The 18,600-nt window shown below is 38.6% G+C and overlaps 3 protein-coding genes across 3 annotated transcripts; 2 read left to right on the forward strand and 1 right to left on the reverse strand.

Moving 5' to 3' along the window:
* Nucleotides 1–546: 546 nt before the first annotated feature.
* Nucleotides 547–1,115, forward strand: LOC147286824 (NADH dehydrogenase ubiquinone 1 beta subcomplex subunit). The gene has a single exon (XM_086242048.1). The coding sequence runs from the start codon at nucleotides 547–549 to the stop codon at nucleotides 922–924; it is 378 nt and encodes a 125-aa protein (XP_086098174.1). The 3' UTR covers nucleotides 925–1,115.
* Nucleotides 1,116–5,350: 4,235 nt separating this feature from the next.
* Nucleotides 5,351–6,640, forward strand: LOC147286825 (1-aminocyclopropane-1-carboxylate oxidase homolog 1-like). The gene is made up of 3 exons (XM_086241678.1): nucleotides 5,351–5,868; nucleotides 5,981–6,302; nucleotides 6,383–6,640. The coding sequence occupies exons 1-3, from the start codon at nucleotides 5,351–5,353 to the stop codon at nucleotides 6,638–6,640; spliced, it is 1,098 nt and encodes a 365-aa protein (XP_086097804.1).
* A 1,383-nt stretch (nucleotides 6,641–8,023) lies between these two features.
* LOC147286826 (F-box/kelch-repeat protein At3g06240-like) lies at nucleotides 8,024–11,220 on the reverse strand. The gene is made up of 3 exons (XM_086241580.1): nucleotides 10,941–11,220; nucleotides 9,254–10,617; nucleotides 8,024–8,332 (listed from the first exon to the last, which is right to left on the reverse strand). Exons 2-3 carry the CDS (start codon nucleotides 10,600–10,602, stop codon nucleotides 8,239–8,241), a joined length of 1,443 nt encoding a protein of 480 aa, XP_086097706.1. The 5' UTR covers nucleotides 10,603–10,617; nucleotides 10,941–11,220; the 3' UTR covers nucleotides 8,024–8,238.
* Nucleotides 11,221–18,600: the final 7,380 nt, after the last annotated feature.

Genomic DNA, 18,600 nt, shown 5'->3' on the forward strand with positions numbered 1-18,600 from the left:
GGTGGTGAAGAATGAAAAAAGCACACTGGTGGAGTGGTCTAACCACTGCCCAAAGGACCCCAATTGAGAGCAGTATTCTCTTCATTTGGACAATGAATTAGTACTGGAATGTTATTTGTAACTCTCTGCATGTAGTAGAAGTAGACTAGCCAGTAGTACTAATTAATTAGTACTGGCCAGTCTTTTGGTAGCTACTGATGTTATGTATATTTCTTAAATTTGGTTATGGTACTCTAAACCTCATTCTCTTAAATTTGGGTGTTATTATGAACCTTATTTATTTATAATAAGAAATACCGGTAAATAAATTTGACACATTATTTAATAAACAAATGAGTCTAGTATTATAAGGTTATGTCTACTCTTCAGTTTCACTGTCTCTGTGTAATAATGGGTTCCAGTTGGCCCAACAGAGGCAGCCCAGCCCATTCAACTGCAACACTAAATCCCAAACGGCGTCGTTTGTGCTCTCATCATCCACTTCTTCCACTTCCCCAAAATCCAGTTCAATCGATTTCTTCGTTTAGGTTTCAAACTGACCAAGAAATGGCAGCGAGACTGAGCAGCGTGGCATCCAAGATCCTGGGCGGAAACGGCGTCGTTTCGCGCTCCGCAGCCTCCTCTCTACGGTTCCGTGCCGGCATGGGCCTACCCGTCGGCAAGCACATCGTCCCCGACCGACCCCTCCATGTAAACGACGAGCTCGTCTGGGACAACGGCACGCCGTTTCCGGAGCCCTGCATCGATCGCATCGCCGACACCGTCGGAAAGTACGAGGCTTTGGCCTGGCTCTGCGGGGGTTTGAGCTTCTTCGCATCGCTGGGCTTGTTGGCCGTGTGGAACGACAAGGCGTCGAAGATCCCATTTGCGCCGAAAGTGTACCCGTACGACAATCTGAGAGTGGAGCTCGGTGGAGAACCGTAGGTACATTCAGCGGCTTCTAATTTGTTGTTTCAGATGTGGGTTTGTTGATTTCTGTGTTTGATATGGCTCTAAATAATGCCCCTGTATTGGAAACTATGATCTTCAAACAAATTGCGAGATTTTCTTTTTTCGTTTCGATCAATTTCTTTTGATTTTCATGTTAATATGCAATGTTTCATCTTTTCGTTCAAGAGGGCATCTGTCTCAAGTTTGATATGTGACAAATGTGTAGAGTGTGTTGCAGTGACCAAATGAATGGGTTGTGGGTCATGATCATTTTGGAACTTGCATTTTTGGTTGTAGAGCTCAGATTAATGGGTTAAAGGCATTAAACTATTTAAAAGATTGAGAATTGATATACTGAATGAAGAATAATACTTTTGAGTTTGAGTAACATTGAGCAAGTTAAGCTGAAACCTGCAATTTGGTCTCAAGAGTCCTTTTGAAGTTTGTTTTGGTTTGTGGAATGGTATGGTATGCAATTGTCGTTCCTAAAATGGACTCTATATGAGACTGTATTCTTGAATGCCTTATAGATACTCCAGCCGACCTGAATGTAAACTCATAGCATAATCATAATTGGTATAGAAGTAGCTTTTTGTTCTTCCGCCTAGTTGATTGAAGACATGCGAATAGAGTGTGGCGTTCAGTCTTTAATTGTTTGAACTTTTCTTAATTATTATTTAAGTGGCTCTTGTAAGACTAGGACATTCCATTAATACAAACAGAGATAATTGAAAGAGGAAAAAGAAAACCTATGGAAAATTAGGTCCATGAAACACATAACTTTGAGTTCATTTCATATTGTCGTAATGGTAATTCCCGGAACTGATTGTAACCTTCTATCTCAAATCCCCTGCTCTTACATTCAAATTGTACGTCTCCCCTTATTAGAAAGGGGGTTTGAGTTTCGTTCAAGGGCAGGGAGGGTTACCTTGATGTGTTGTCCGGACATTAGACCAAACAAGGAAGAGAAAGAGAAATTCTCAATTTCAAACTTCCTAGTCTAGGAGGCCATTCCGTGTTATATAACTCCTATACTATTAAGCAATTGCTGCTGTTTTTCCCATAGGTGAAGAGTGCAACCACATGATTTTGAACATTTGTGTGTTACTTTCATTCTTTCTTTGATGAAAATGGCTTGTATGCATTATTAAGTGTTCCAAGATGAACTTTATTTGTGCACTAGTTCGTTTATCAATAGGCTTAGTACTATAGTGCTTCTAGGAATGTGACTAATGAGAAAATTGAGATAGAGTGAACTGGTTGCACAGGATTGTGATTGGTCCTCTGCCTAATGGTTTGCACTTTTATTAATCTGATGCTGGAATCTCTCTCTATTAGACACACACTTGCAGAGACATAAGTTGATGCTTCTGATAGTGTAATAGGTTTCACATTTGTTAGTTTATGAGTTTGAGAACCATAATTTCAGTGCCCCTGACTGGGTTCACTGGAGAGTCGAGATGGATAATGGACTTAAAAATTCTAAAGCCACAGCTTGATTTGCTTGGACACAGCAGGCCACCACTATTCGGCTCTTTGTCATGTTATTAGCTGACATCACATCACACTCGTGGCCCTCGTGGGGTCAATTTGGCTTGCCCGGATGAGTCTTGTCATCTTGGTTCAGAGATTTAGAATGCATTATGCATCAGAGTGTTTGTTCATTGTGCTCTACTAGGACTTGGACTGCAGTTGATAAAGCGTCAACTACTGTACTAGGAAAAAGGGAAGCAAAGATTGCTTGCAGTTTAGAAATTATGACTCTGGAGCAAGAGCCATTCTTTATTATTATTTTTTTTTGTTTTTGTTTTGGGAATTCTTTATTATGTTTATGAGCTGCGTCGGGTTCAATAAAATTCACGTAAGATTCACTATACAACAGTGAACTTCACTTATGCAAACACCAGTGCACTTTTTCATCACTAAAAACTGTTCCAGTGTACAAACTTATGGGGGTTTAAAGCTTGTTATAGTCGCTTTGGAATCATGTAAAATTTTTGAAGATTTATAAACTATATCGGCAGAAATCGAAGCTCAAAATTAACTCTTTTGGGGGGGGGGGGGGGGGGGGGGGTATGAAATGCATCTATTGATTTTTGTTTTTTTAAATGTTGAAGATTGGCTGAAATAACTTGTTTAAATTCATAGTCCTTTACTCACCATAGCCAAAAAAATATGTTGGAAGGTTTAATCTGGTTTCCAAACTATAATTCAAAGATTTCTCAAATCTTAAATTCAAGCCATAAGAAACCTTTGAACTCCGTTTACTCCATCATACGAGTATGAAAATCCAAATTGAAAATAGATGTGAAATTTTGAAAGATGTCATTCAAAAACCCCAAAGCCACTTAAACAAAAACAAACAAATCAAAATTGAGTTTCTCAATGAGGGTGATTGAAAATTGACGGAAATAAACTCATTTTATGATTATGGTAACAAAATGAAACTAAACAAGAAAATGGCAACAACAAAAAAAGGGTCTTTTTTTAATTTTGGTACCTAAACTTTGGGTCTTGTTCTAACTAGGTACTTAAACTATTATTTGTCATAATTTCATACCTAAACTTTTATTTTGCCCCAATTTAGTATATAAGGTGTTTTTTCAAAAAAAATAATACATCAAAATTAGGGGCATTTAAGTCAAGTATATAAGGTGATTTTTTTTTAAAAAAAAATAATATTTCAAAATTAGGGGCATTTAAGTCAACAAAGGATCGTGAATAGATCAAATTAACCCTAAATATAAGACATGTGTAACACATTTGGGACAAAATAAAATTTTAGTTATGAAATTGGGACAAATAATAATTTAGGTACTTAGTTGAGACAAGACTCAAAGTTCAGATACCAAAAAAAGAAATAAAAAAAAAAACCCCTACAAAGATGAATGTGAAAATTTCTATCAAATTACAAAGGTTTTGATCGGTCCAATATAGTTTGGCTACTGACACTCAATCTCTATTGGAGACACTATTATAATTAGTTTACGGCTTAATTTGGTATTGTTGTGAGAAAACATGTTGTGAAACGTCAGTTGTAAAGTAAAGCAGTTGACTGTTTGGTAAACTATATTTTCAAAATTGATGTGAGTACAAAAAAACCGTATGAAGGTGTTTGGTAAATTGTAATGTAAAACTACATTGTGTGTTTATAATTACTAGTTTATAATTTTTTGTCTACAAATTTATATTAGCATTAAAATTTCTAAAAACAAAATTATTAAATAAGTATGCATATTATTTTTGTAGGAATATTATAATTTTAATGGTACAAATAAAATACCATAATTAATAATATCAATATAAAAACAAAATCACATCCTTATTTTCAGCAACTACAAATTTGAATAAACTATTTATTAAAAATTTAACTACAAATTTGAAAAGGTTGATCGGCACGTGTGTGGCAAGAGACTAGTCTCAATTAATATCAGTTATCCTCATAAGGATAAATCTTGTATGGGACTTGCCCCATTGGGGCAAGCCCCACCGAAGACTCACTCTCCTCATAATCTCAACGCTATTGATGGGAGACTTAATTGTCCGAAACATGAAAACCAAATCTAAGAAAAGACCATAAGTAGCTAGACCATCTGTAGCATAATTCTAAATTCTCGTGTCTACTCTTTATTAAACTCACACTCACTCCTTTGGCCAAAAAAAAAAACTCACACTCATGACTCACCCCAGTACCTATTCAGTAATTCAAGAAGTTGGAAGGATGATATTGGGCAGGACAAAATTTTTTTTCTTTGTACTTGCAAATTCTCTCTCATCATTATTATTTTATGGAAGTTAATTGTCTTTGTTATAAAATTTAACTATGATTCGTATGGATATCACATTGCAGTATTGCACAATTTGGTGTAGCATGGACCAGGGCCGGGTCCTAGGAACTAGGGAGGTATTTGCGCAAAACGAAAGTTGAGGCCCTAATTTTTATAAAAAGAAATTAAAATAAAATATTCAGATAAAAAATCTACAACCCAAAAAAAGTAAAAAAATAAAATCTCCACAAAGAATAGCATCCTATATCTTCTGGCAAAGTTCTTTGTAAGGAAAAATTAAATTGAACATGAAAAAGAAACAAGAACCATATATATATATTCAAAACCAGAGAAACGTTAACAGAGAGAGAAATTGATCACTTAGGCCCGTTTGGATTCATGATTTGGATTGAAATCCATGTATTTAAAATATCTGAATTTGGTATAAAACGTGTATAACTGAAAAATACATGTATAATTCATTTTAAAACACATGGCACCATTTGGGTTGGCATGGATAACACCTGACACAATTTGGGTTTGCATGAATAGCAGATAGCACAATTTGCGTGCAGTAGTAAAGGTGCACTGGTATAAAGATGCTAAGCAAGTCCTCTGGATTTTGAACTCCTAAACTAAACAAGTAGAAGAAAATGGCCTCCGAGAATGCAAGAAACCAAGAGCTTCTGCAACAGCTAAAGGCTTTTGACGAATCCAAAGCAGGTGTCAAAGGGCTGGTCGATGGCGGCATCACCAAAATCCCAGCATTTTTCATCAAGCCGCAGGGAGAGCCCTCCAGCATTGACCCAAGTCCTGGCAACCCAACCCAAACCCAGTTCAGTATCCCAGTTGTTGACCTCGGTGACTGTAGTGGAAGGCGCGGCGAAGTGATCGAAGGAATCCAGCAGGCCGCAAAGACCATGGGGTTCTTCCAGGTGGTGAACCATGGGATACCCAAGAGAGTGTTGGAAGAAATGTTAGAGGCAATGCGTGGGTTCCACGAGCTGCCAAGGGAGGTGAAGGCTGAGTACTACAGTCGGGATACAAGCAAGGTCTCCTTCATGAGTAACCATGATTTGTATGTGTCAAGCTTTGCTAATTGGAGGGACAGTTTGACTTTTGTCATGGGTCCTGAGCCTCTTGATCCTCAAGAACTGCCTGTGGTCTGCAGGTATATATATATATATATGAATATCATCCATTATAAATGGGAGACATTAATTTATTAGTGAAAACTTGAAACTTGAAATTTGGTGTATGATTTGATCTTGTCTAATTTGTAGGGACATAACTATGGAGTACACTGAGAAAATTCAGAAGCTAGGTCTCACTTTGTTTGAGTTGCTATCCGAGACACTTGGGCTCAAATCTGACCACCTTGTAGGCATGGATTGTGCAAAGGGGCTTCTTCTTGTGAATAACTACTATCCGCCATGCCCGGAGCCTGAACTGACTATAGGCACTCCCAAACACTCAGATCCTTTTTTCCTCACCATCCTTCTTCAAGACCAAATTGGTGGACTCCAAGTTCTGTGTGAAAACCAGTGGATTGATGTTCCTCCTGTGCCTGGAGCTCTGGTGGTCAACATTGCAGATCTCTTGCAGGCAAGCCCTCTTTATGTTTCAAATTATAAATGGATATTGGACAGTTGTTTTTGTAGTTTCTAATGTGTGTCTTGGTGCAGCTAATCTCAAACGACAAATTCATAAGCGTCAACCACAGGGTATTGGCCCAAACAAATGGTCCAAGACTTTCTGTAGCTTCTTTTTTCGGATATTCTTCGCCAGAAAATTTCTCCAGAATTTATGGGCCGATTAAGGAGTTGACATCAGAAGAAAATCCCCCAATTTACCGAGAAACCACTATAAACGATTTTACTATGCAGTACTATAAGAAAGGTCTCAGCAGTGGGGTCTTTGCACTAGAATGTTTGAAGCTGTGAAATTTGGACATGTATGGTCTAGTTTATGCAATAATAATGGAACTATGTCTCTTATGTATCGCATAATATATGCGTGCTTAAGATGAAAACTCTAATATATATGTTTCTTGCATGAAATTTGTAGTACAGTTGTAAACTCTAATATTAAGCTCCCCATTGCCAACCTGAACTGTGTCATAGTTGTTCAACCACAAATACAATAAGAAAGCACTAGCTCAATTGCTTCACTACTGCATATCATTAACAAGAAGATGATCACCCGGGCCAACATGTTCTTAAGCGAAATGAAGCTTGGTACATCATATATGACTAATTGCTTCAAGATCTGTCTGAAGCCTACGGAGGTTGAATGTTTTAATACTCTGATTCTTGGGTGATAGTACAAGAAGGCATTACAATCAGAATGAAACATGAGCAATCCCCCACCATTAAAGTATTTCATAAGTTAATATCAGCCAAACCTTGTATGATTATATGTATTAATAGAAAACTTTTTTGTCCAAGATTTCTGATAAGCCCAGGAAAAGCATCATACACATAAAACTCCCATGCTATATTCCTCATTATACAAGGAGGTGGTGGAAACCAAATCCACAATTAATATTATTTCCCCTTTGACCCTCGCCCCTGGAAGCTTCACCAAGGTTTAAAAGCTCACCGGTTATTGGATTGCACACTAGAACAGGTTCATTTGAGAACGGCTCAGACAAGCAAAGCAAGCCATTACACAAATTCACCAGCTCCAGCTCCTACTTGTGATACATTATGAAAATACCATTTAGTGCCACCATTCCTATTAAGCATCTTGTTGCCCAATGGGATTTTGCATTTGACAATATTTGTGAGGAGATGGTTCCACTTTGATGTGAAATAGTCCTTCAAATCAAAACAAGAAAAATCTTCACACGCAGAGGCCTTCAAATCAAAACCAGAGCAATCTTCAAGCTCAACCAAGTGAAGAGTTTGACACACGAGTTCGACTACACACTTACATACACACTTACACACGATAATGTTCGTTGTTGGAATTTTACATGCAAGTCCACGTATGTTATTTACTTAATTAACAAAGCGATAGATGATAAATTTACGTCCTACTAAGCCAAGCCTTTGCTATTGTAATTCCGCAATCACAAAAAGTAATTTTCTGATCCAAAACTATTAAAAGTAACTTCAAACAGAATAGGTAAGAGGTGAAATAAGGTTCTGGTTTCTCACAGTATTAATATTAAGGGCATCTACATACAATCACTTCCCAGCTAAAGATGCAGGTTCAATTCCCGCTACCCGCTTTTACTTTATCTTTATATTTAAAAATAAAATAAATATAATTAATATAATGCATCATCAACTTGAATACGCAATTCCCAAAATTCTTTCAACTATTTTTACGAACAAGAAATATTTAAATTGGAATGAAAAACATCCATTGTCTAATGGATAGGACAGAGGTCTTCTATCCATTTACAAATGGTATTTGGACTCTACAGCTCAGCCCTCTACATGCTCATTGACAGTTCACACTGCAGTGAGGAGCTAACTGAACCCACTTCTATACTCCATCTAATCCACCACCACTTCATGCTGCATTGAGGAGGTTAAACATTCTTCAGTTCGTAAAACACAAGAGAATTTTTTCTTCCTCCAAGAGCTCTATGCTCTCCCTGTCCCAGAAGCTTCCACTCTGCACACCTGTATCAACAAACAGTTGTGATGTTTTGATGTATAACACTTGAATAGATATCAGTCGTTCCAAACTATTTTATAAGGCAAAGAACTACTAGGCATCCATTCCACTAATCTATCCACCATGACACTATCCAAAATAATTGCAATAGTTGTTGCTATTATTCTTTCTTTTCCAATTTACCACTGTATGTTTCTTCAGAGAATGTAAACATCACCATGGCTGATTCTTATGATGCCCTTAAACAGAGTCACAGAAACTATCAGAAGACAACAAAATATGCAATATGTTAAACAAATCAGGGCAGAAGAAGAGTGCAATGTAGGTGTTTTGTCATTGCAACTTGAAAAGAAAAAAATAAATGATGACCATCCAACCTGAACTCTGCCATATTTCTTACACCACAATATGAAAGCACTATATCAATTGTTTCACTACTGTATATCATTAACAAGACAAAGATCATGCAACCTATATAATTCATAATATCTAGTAAGTGAAAGCAAGTATAACTACACACATTCATATTTGTTCTTAATGTACCCACAAGAAAACAAAATTTATTTCATTCCTAATATGACCTAAAGACTAAATAAACAACATGGATTAACTTCGTTGAAATTGATAGGGAAGGAAATTATATACATACTGAGTGATTTTTGGTCTCTAGATGACATTCAAGCATGCATGTTTATCAGAATAATAAATGCTTTTGAGGTTGAGGCATATCTATGAAACAACTCTTCACAAGAGATAACTTGGGGCTATGCCGATCAAAGGGTGAAAAAAAGAAAGGCAAACCAATTTCTCAAAAGCATGCTATGAAGTTTCCTGTAGTTTGATATGCTAGGAAAACAACACCAGCACAAACATGTAAAGTTTAAGTGTTTGAAAGTAAAATTAAATTTCAAACATCACATCACTACCTTGAATTTATATTCAGTACTTCTACATTGCTCCCAATCAAAATGTCCTTGAGTGAAATGAAGCTTGGAACATGACTAACTGCTACAAAATTTGGCAGCAACCAGCGAAGCTTAAAACATTTGGCTGTTCTGTTTCCTGGGTGATAGTAAATGAAGACATTAGGATTATCAGGAAACATTAAAGAAACCCCATCAGGCCCACCCCTTAGGAATTCCACGGTCGGACATACGCCAAATAGCCACCTTTCATGATTAAATGTAACAGAAAACTGTTTCGTCCAAGATTTCTGTGCACCATAATCTTTCATTACCCACACATTGATCATAGACTGAGGATAATCAATATGAAACAGAGAAAGAGAACCGCCTAAAACTCCCATGCTAACACAATGCTTTATTTTTACCATTTCACAAGGAGGTGGTGGAACAGACTGGAATGTCCCATTCTCCAAGTCAAAAGAATCTATATGACATAATGAACGCCCACAGAAATACCAATAAAGCGCTCCTTTCAGATAGGTGGGGGAATCTGGCATATGTGCTGCTGAGGGCGGAGCCCTACCAAGACAAGTCCATGAACCTGTCCCAAGTGTGTGAATCTCAGCCAGCCTAATGGAACGAGGGTTTCCTTGCTGAAAGATTCTTACCACCTTATATTGGTTGGTCTTCGGACTGAAACCCAATCCACAACGAATAGATCCGTTTTCACCCTCGTCCTTCGAAGCTTTGGGAAGGTTTATAAACTCACCAGTTATCGGATTGCACACTACAAAAGGGTCATTGGAGGACGGTTCAGACAAGCAAAGCAAGCCGTTACACGAATTGACTAGCTTGTACCTTTGATTCTCTGGATTTATCTTGATGCAAGGTTTCCTTTTAATGCCACTTGTCCTATTAAGCTTCACATTGACATTATTGTGGGTATTGATTACCTCCTCAGCATTGCGTAATGGGATTTTACATTTGGCAATATTCATGTGGAGATGACGCTGCACGTTACGCTTTGACGTGCCATAGTCCTTCAAAACAGAACCAAAGTTATCTTCTGCCTCAAGCAAGTAAAGGGTTCTTGATACACTGCTTGGACCCTCGTCTCGGACCATCAGGCAGGCCTCTGCATGTGCAAAGTGTAGCTTAGCAAATTCAGGGTCCGAAATCAGTTCATACCAAGTCTTGCATACACATTTGCACATGACAATGCTCTTTGTTGGGAGCTTTAGTAGAACAGTGTGAAAGATCGACCTTGGAAGATATGTTATATAAGGAACCATTTGTTGAATTTGTTGAATTTGTTCATCTTTGTTGCCTATTTGGGTAGCAGCAACTGCTGACTTTCTTTTTTTTTTCATGGCTATTCAATCAATCTGTGAAAGCAGACAACAAAAAGTTTCATAGACAATATAATCCCCAAATTTCAGAAGCCACAACTTTAACTCATTTTATTTTTATTTTTTTTCTTTCAAAACTCAAAAGCATAATTACTGCAAAAGAAACAATTATATAATTCTACCAAAAGAAGAGCAGTGATATAACATTGTTTTTTTTTTTTTTTTTTTTTTTGCCAGGCGGTGATATAACATTGAATTCAACGAAAAATGCGAACTTTAGAGTACCGTATGATCAAAACAAAATGCAAATGAAAGAATTACCTGGAATTGAAAATTAAAAAGAGAAATGCAGAGATTACCTGGAAATATTATAGCCCTAGTTGCAGAGAGAGATCGAGCAAAGAAGACGGTAACCTTTCACTAGCCGACTGGGACTTGCAACTTGAGCACAACAGCCTAACAGCGTAGAGAGGTTTTTTTTTTTTTTTTTGGTGTGGGTGAATACGTAATTAATTTGACTACTTTACCAATGCCAACTGTTATAGTGAGGGGGGACCCACCAATGACCATTTGGTCTCGTAGACCACATAGGAGTATAGGACATGCCCCTACAATAATTACTGCCCATCTATGGATATTAAATTAATATTTTTTTGCCACATAGATATTAAACTGACATGGATTTATAAGATTCTCTACTTATTTCGGTTGATAACTTGATATTGTATTTATGCTGAAAATGATATCCTTTTGGAGTTTCAGACTAAGCGTTTATTATTTAGAGTTGAAAATTATTATCAAATTGAGGCTTAAAAAACCATAATTTTCATCATGAACATAATAGAAAAAAAAAAAAAAACACATATAAATAGGAGACGAATAAGTGTTATGTGTCACCCAAAACTATATAGGCAATAAGTATTATCCTGCACTGTTACCTCTGTTAAGTGTTAACAACAAGAAGAAACTGGAGAGCACCTAAAAAACAAGAAGCTAGTAATTGATGAACAAAGTGAATAACTAATTAGCAACAAGAAGTGAGAAAAATGTAACTTAACTCAATTTCATTGATGAATGAATAATACAAATGTACAGGGCAACATCTCTATATAGAGGAGCTGCTATGCCTATGCGAGTATAAATCTTTCCCTATTTACATACAAGATCGAGATTACATAATCAATTAAGGAAATTATATACATAATTGGTGGAGGCCAGAATAGATCTATCCATCATGCTCAATCAATATTTAGATCCACTGGTCTTGCCCTTGATTTTGAAACAAGAAGAGTCCTTTGGATTTCTGGTTTTGGAATATGATGAGAATCACATATCAAAACAAGCCAAATACAATGAATGGTAAGCATGACATGTTTCAGCCACCTATAGAATGAAATGATATGAATTAGCTATTAAAAGTGAATACAAGTAGCCTCATCTTCTTCATTTCTTTTCTTTTCATTTTTTGTTCTTCTTTGTACTGTTGTTCTCTAAGATGCTATGAATAATGAACCTGATTAAGCTGTTTTTATCCTACAGAACAGACAGAACAGCGGTAAGCTGACAAAGCAAGGGTCGGAGTGGAAACAGCTTTGGAATGCTTGTGAAGAGTATGAAGACCCTTTGTTCACTGCAAACTGCATTTTAGCAGAGGTATGTGCACAACATAGATAAAACTGACGCTACCCAAATGCTGCCACTTACCTGTATTACATCAAAATGATTGATAGCTAAGAAATTGTTCAGTTCCTCGTATCAAGAATGAATTGCATACATCTATATCTCATGGATGCCCATGTAAATGATCAATTTCCCATACAATTGATATCTGAATATTTGGCATAGAATTAGATAAATAAATAAGAGTTTACTTACAAGAATATGTAGCAGAGCTGGATGATGTTGATTGGCAGAGCTCCTCACTCACCGAAGATGCAAAGCTCAGATCACGATTCATAAGCCAAATTGTCTTTTATGAGCCAATTTATGACTTTTTAATAAGATTTTCATGACTTTTTAATTGTCTTTTATGAGCCAAATTGTTTTTTTCACATATACCAAATTGTTTTTGGACTATCACCAATTAAAAGTATTGTAGCTCATTAGCATGTAGGTTTTCCAGCACAAGCCAATCTATATATGTACAAAGCACAAACAGTTTTTTTATGTACAATAGAAGAAACATAGACACAATTAGTATAACTTGCCTGCCCCTGTGATAGGGGCAGGCTTGTGTAACGGAAGTGAGAGAAAGAGAGTAGAAGGAGAGGAGAGAGAGAGAGAGAGAAAAAGAGAGAGGAGAGAGATAGGGAGAGGGGGATACCAGCTGTGGTATCCCCATTTCAGCTAAGTCCTTCTCCTTAGACACATTGATGTTTGAACCCTTAACTCTTAGTTTGGTGGTGGCAGAGTTCAGAATTTCCTCTTAGGGATCAGAATATATATAGGAGCCTCAAGAGACCACATCACAACTAGTCACAATCCTCAGAAGCATCTCCAAAAACACACAAGCAAGAGGTCAGAAGCTGAAGTGGAGAAACGAATACAAATATGAATATGATACTGCCTTGGCCTTCACTTTTTCTTCGAGCTCTTCTGTCCTGTCCAACGGAATCAGATAAGCAGATAACGGTATTGGAGAAATGAATACAAATATGCACCTTATTCCCTTTCGTTCACTGGAAAGTAGTGCATTGTAGCATAGGTATGTGCAGTACATAGATAAAACTGATTGCTACCAAAATGTTGCCACTTACCTGTATTACATCAAAGTGATTCACAACTAAGAAATCGTTCAAGTCCTCATATCTTGAATAAACTGCATACAGAGATATAATTGATGCTGCCAAACACTTACCCTGTATTACATCAAATTAAATGATTCAGTGTATATATAACATGAGAATAACCAATTACACAAATAAGGTAGTTCTAACTAATTAATTTTATAAATTCAAAAAAATACAAAAGACGTACACATATACATGGGCATTGCCCAATTCAGTGTTAATGCATGACTGCTCAAGGGATTTTTATTACATAGAGTAATTGTGTACGCGCCTCACGCGCTTCTCTCAACTCTCTGTTTTCGTTTGTATTCACCTTTCTCATCAGTTACGGTGGCTGCCCCTGTACCTTTTGTGTTCTCTGCTCCACCTTTGGTGAGGACTGGAGCTCCGAACGGTGGTCCTCCGCCGGGTGGGGTTCCTTGCTGTGGATCTAAGCGGCTTTGTGATGAGGCGGCAAAGCGAGCTCTCGACGATGAAGAGATTGATAAGGCGATTCCGTTAGCATCAGATCCGATTTCAAGTTTTAAGGCTAAATTGTTATCTCTACCTGGTGTGGATCGCTTTGCACGGGGTTTAGATGATGATAAATTTGTGATTGAGGAGAGTGATTGTTTTGTCTCTAGATCTGAGAAGGGTCCTTCTATTCGATTCTCGGAGAGGATTAAGGAGAAACTCTATAGGCCATGGCGGTGCTCTCTAATTGTGAAATTAGTAGGGAAATCTCATACCTATAATTTCATCCTTGGTCGTCTTCAGCAGCGGTGGAAGTTGAAGGGTTCGTTTCAACTGATTGATCTGGGTATGATTTATACATTGTTCGTTTCTTACTTGAGGAAGATCTGAACTATGTCCTCACTGGTCGTCCTTGGGTCATTGCAGGTCAGTATCTGGCTGTGCAACGGTGGCAGCCGGGTTTTTTTGGGGCGGAAGAGAAGATTCAGAAGCTTATTGTCTGGGTTAGGTTGTCTGGAATTCTTGTTGAGCTTTTTAAGTATGAAACTGTGAAGAAAATTGGTGATGTTATTGGTACTACTTTCAGAGTAGATGTTCATACTGCTGCTCAATCTCGAGCCAAGTATGCGCGAGTGTGTGTGGAGATTGATTTGACTAAACCTCTTGTGCCTGCTGTGGAGGTTGAAGGGCGATGGGTGAATGTGGAGTATGAAGGACTTCCTCCGATCTGTTATCGTTGTGGTATAGTGGGTCATACTAGGGATCATTGTATTGGTGAGGGCTTGTCTGAGGATGTCAATCCTATGGAGGCGGACGTGCCTAGGGAGGGCATGAATTTAGATGATGCTCAGTTGAAGGACGGTGTGAGTCCTGTTTGCCCTGTGGTGCTTGATAAGCCTACTTTGGGCCCTTGGAATGAAGTCTCTTACATAAGGAATAAGCCTTGGAAGGGTGATAAGGCTTTTGAGGGCAAAGTTGGGAAGGCTCAGAAGGGAAAATGTGGGAAGGCCCCAGAGGGTAGAGGAGGGAAGGCTCATGTGGGCAAGGCTGCTATGCTTCAGTCTAATGCTAATAAAAGTGCTTCTGGTGCTCAGGGTTCAACATTTGGGATTTTGAAAAATGGGAATGCGAGGGAAGTTGATGTCATGGCTGTGGAAGCTGGTATTAAAGATTGTGCTATTTCTCAGACTCCTCTTTCGGAGGCTAGTAAGGCTGTGGGTACTGGAGAAGCTAAGGTCAAGCAGAAAAAGACGCTTAATGGGAGTAGTGGGTCTAGTGTTATAACTAAGGGTAAGGGTAAGGGTTTTTCTGAATTTGGGGAAAAGAAGAAGGTTGGAAGACCGAGGAAGGCCCTTGGTGATATATCTAATCGGTTTCCTGCTGGTTTCAAAGCGCCTGAGTTAGCTAGTACGAGCATGGCTGGTCCTGTGAGTAGGGTTGGGGATGAATTTTCCCCAGTCAATTCGGTCACTGTGCTTAATGCTTCGTTGATGAAGGGTTTTGGTAATGATGCTGTGATGCAGGATGAAGGAGGCATTCCTCTTGATCCCCCTGATGTTCAGTGGATGAGGGGTAATCCTTTTTGGAGTGATATGGTGGATGAGATTCCTTCTATAGATGATGAAGAGCTGGAGAGCTCTGGTGACCAAGATGAAGGTCATGTGATGCCTGCTTCTGTCAGTTTGGCAGAGGGGTTGTGTTTGACCTGATTAGTGTATGGTGGTTCTTCCTCTTTTATTTCATAATGAATATTTTAATTTGGAATGTGAGGGGTGCAGGGAGTAAAGGGTTTGCTGGGTTGATTAAGGATTTGACTAGAATCCATAATGTGGACATTCTGGTGATTTCTGAGCCTCGTATTAGCTCTGCGAGAGCTCTTAAGGTGGTTAAGTGTCTTGGGTTTTCCCATCATTTCATTGTTGATGCTGTTGGGTTTTCTGGTGGTCTGTGGCTTCTTTGGAATGCTACTAAAACTCAGTTACAGGTTATTGGTAATAATGGTCAGTCTATCACAGCTTTGGTGTCTTGTGGGGCTGGTAAGGATTGGTTGTTTTCTGCCATTTATGCTAACCCATGTGCTGCTCTCAGGGATAACTTGTGGCAGTATTTGGATGGAGTTATTTCTAGTTCTCATTTGCCTTGGATGGGGGCAGGAGATTTTAATGAGCTGCTTTCTGGTGCTGATAAAAGTGGTGGCAAAATTGTGTTGGGTGGTAAAGGTATTGGCAGTTGGGTTGAGAGGAATAGTCTGATTGATATGGGTTATATGGGTGCTGATTTTACTTGGCATGGTAAGCGAGATGGTATCCTTATTTGGGAAAGATTGGACAGGGGCTTCTGCAGTATGGGGTGAAGACACTTGTTCCCTGATGCTTTTGTTAGGCATTTACCTAGGATTAAGTCTGATCATTGTCCTGTTCTTATTAGCTTGTTCAGTGATCATCTTCTTAGAATTGAGTTACGGCCTTTTCGGTTTGAAGCTATGTGGCTTGGGCATGAGAAGTTTGGTGATTTTGCTAAGGAGGCTTGGCCAAGTGGTGTTGGTGCTGTTGCTCAGAAAGTTGCTTTATTTACCACTGCTATCAAAACTTGGAACAAAGAGGTTTTTGGTAGTATTTTTTCCAGGAAGAAGAGAATTCTTGCTAGGCTTGGTGGTATTCAAAGAGTTCTTTGCCGTAAGCTTGTGCCCCATTTAGTTCAATTGGAGCAGGATCTTAATTCTTAGTATGTGAAGATTTTGGAACAAGAGGAGGTTTTTTGGCTTCAAAAATCTAGGAACACTTGGCTTAAAGAGGGTGATCGTAATACCCGATTTTTCCACCTCTCCACTGTGGTTAGGAGGAGAAGAAATCGTTTGGAGGGTTTGAACGATGAACTGGTGTTTGGCATGATGGGAATGCTGAAATGCATCTTATTGCAACTAAGTATTTTTCTAAGCTTTTTGAGTTTAAACCTGTGGATGGAATTTCAGAGGGCCTTCCTAATTTGTTTCCCCGTCTGGACCCTTCCTTAGTTAATGGTTTGAACTGTGAGGTCTCTGAGCTTGATGTCAAAAACAGTCTTTTCTCTATTGGGGGTCTCAAAGCCCCGGGGCCTGATGGTATGCCTGCTAAATTCTTCCAGTTTATGTGGAATCATTATAAGGATGATTTGCTAAACTTTACCAAGGAGTGTTTCCAGTCTTGTCAGCTCCTTGCTGTTTGAATGATAATCTAATTGTTTTGGTTCCCAAAGTTAATAGTCTGAGTAATATGTCTCAGCTTAGACCAATTAGTCTTTGTAATACTCTTTATAAGCTTGTGTCTAAGATTTTGGTTCAAAGGCTTAGACCTCTTATGGTGGATCTTGTGTCTCCAACTCAGGTCAGTTTTGTCCCAGGTAGGCAGATCACTGATAATGTGGTGGTGGCTCAAGAGCTGTTTCATAAATTCAGGATTTCTAAAGGGGAAAAGGGCTTTTTAGCTTGGAAAATTGACCTTGCAAAGGCTTATGATAAAATGCAATGGAGTTTTGTTTTGGAGGTTTTATGGGAAGCTGGTATTAGGGGGAGAATTCTTGAGTTAATCACGCAATGCTTGACTACTGTTAACTTTAAGGTCTTGGTTAATGGGGAGATGTCTGGTAGTGTGGTTCCTGGAAGTGGCTTGAGACAGGGGGATCCCCTCTCTGCTTATCTCTTTGTGCTATGCATGGAGAAGCTTGCCCATTTAATTTCTTCTCAGGTGGATAATCATAAGTGGAAACCTGTTAAGATTTCTCAGCATGGCCCTGCTGTTTCCCACCTATTTTTTGCTGATGATTTGATTCTTTTTTCTGAAGCCAGTCTTGAGCAATCTAGACTGATGAAAAGTTGCTTAGATGTGTTCTATCAAGCGTCTGGTCAGGAGGTGAGTTTTGAGAAGTCAAGGGTGTTTTGCTTGCCAAATGTGGATCCTCGTTTGGCTAGTAGAATCTCTGATATTTGTGGCTCTCCGCTCACTAATAATCTTGGTAGGTATCTTGGTGTTCCTCTTGTTCATTCCAGGGTCACTACTGAGACTTACAAAGTGTTGGTGGATAAGGTTTATGGTCGGCTTGCTGCTTGGAAGTGTAGCACTTTGTCTATGGCTGGGAGATTGACCCTCTTGCAGTCTATTGCTTCTGCTCTCCCCATTTATACTATGCATTCGGTTAAGCTGCCTGGTACTATCTGTGATCATTTGGATCGTTTATCCAGAAATTTTTTGTGGGGCCACACGATTGAGAAGAAGAAAATTCACTTGATCACTAAATGGGATGTTGTTTGCTCTCCTAAAATCAGTGGAGGCTTAGGGCTTAAGAAGACTTCCTTGATGAACCAAGCTTTGCTTGCTAAATCTAGTTGGAGACTGTTGCAGCGTGACCAGGGCTTGTGGGCTAAGGCGTTGGAGAAGAAATATTTGAGATCGGATAATATTTTGCATGTTAGTGGTAAGTCCTATCCTGTGTGTTCTAGTACCTGGCGTGGTATTTTGTATGGGGCTCAATTACTTGCTAATGGCCTTAAATGGAGGGTTGGTACTGGTTCTAGCACTCGGTTTTGGGATGATAACTGGACTGGGGTGGGTGCTTTGAGGGATTATGTGATTAAGTCCATTCCTCCTTCTATGCTTGAGCTATTTGTTAATAATGTGTGCACTCCTTCTGGTTGGAATATTGGTCTGTTAAAAGAGTTTCTTTCTGACTCTATTATTCAGCTTGTTTGTGGGATTCATGCTGGTGGGGCTGTTTGTGGTGAAGATAGATTTATTTGGGGCCT

This window comes from Dryas octopetala, chromosome 4 (genome assembly GCF_963921425.1).
Source record: "Dryas octopetala chromosome 4, drDryOcto1.1, whole genome shotgun sequence".
Taxonomy (NCBI): domain Eukaryota; kingdom Viridiplantae; phylum Streptophyta; class Magnoliopsida; order Rosales; family Rosaceae; genus Dryas; species Dryas octopetala.

Excerpts from the sequence above, each read along its gene's own strand:
- LOC147286825 (XM_086241678.1), top strand. The coding sequence starts at position 5,351 with ATGGCCTCCGAGAATGCAAGAAACCAAGAGCTTCTGCAACAGCTAAAG. Across the intron at positions 5,869-5,980 it reads GAACTGCCTGTGGTCTGCAG|GGACATAACTATGGAGTACA; the intron begins GTATATATATAT and ends TCTAATTTGTAG. Across the intron at positions 6,303-6,382 it reads ACATTGCAGATCTCTTGCAG|CTAATCTCAAACGACAAATT; the intron begins GCAAGCCCTCTT and ends GTCTTGGTGCAG.
- LOC147286824 (XM_086242048.1), top strand. The coding sequence starts at position 547 with ATGGCAGCGAGACTGAGCAGCGTGGCATCCAAGATCCTGGGCGGAAAC.
- LOC147286826 (XM_086241580.1), bottom strand. The coding sequence starts at position 10,602 with ATGAAAAAAAAAAGAAAGTCAGCAGTTGCTGCTACCCAAATAGGCAAC. Across the intron at positions 8,333-9,253 it reads GTACTGAATATAAATTCAAG|GTGTGCAGAGTGGAAGCTTC; the intron begins GTAGTGATGTGA and ends TTGTTGATACAG.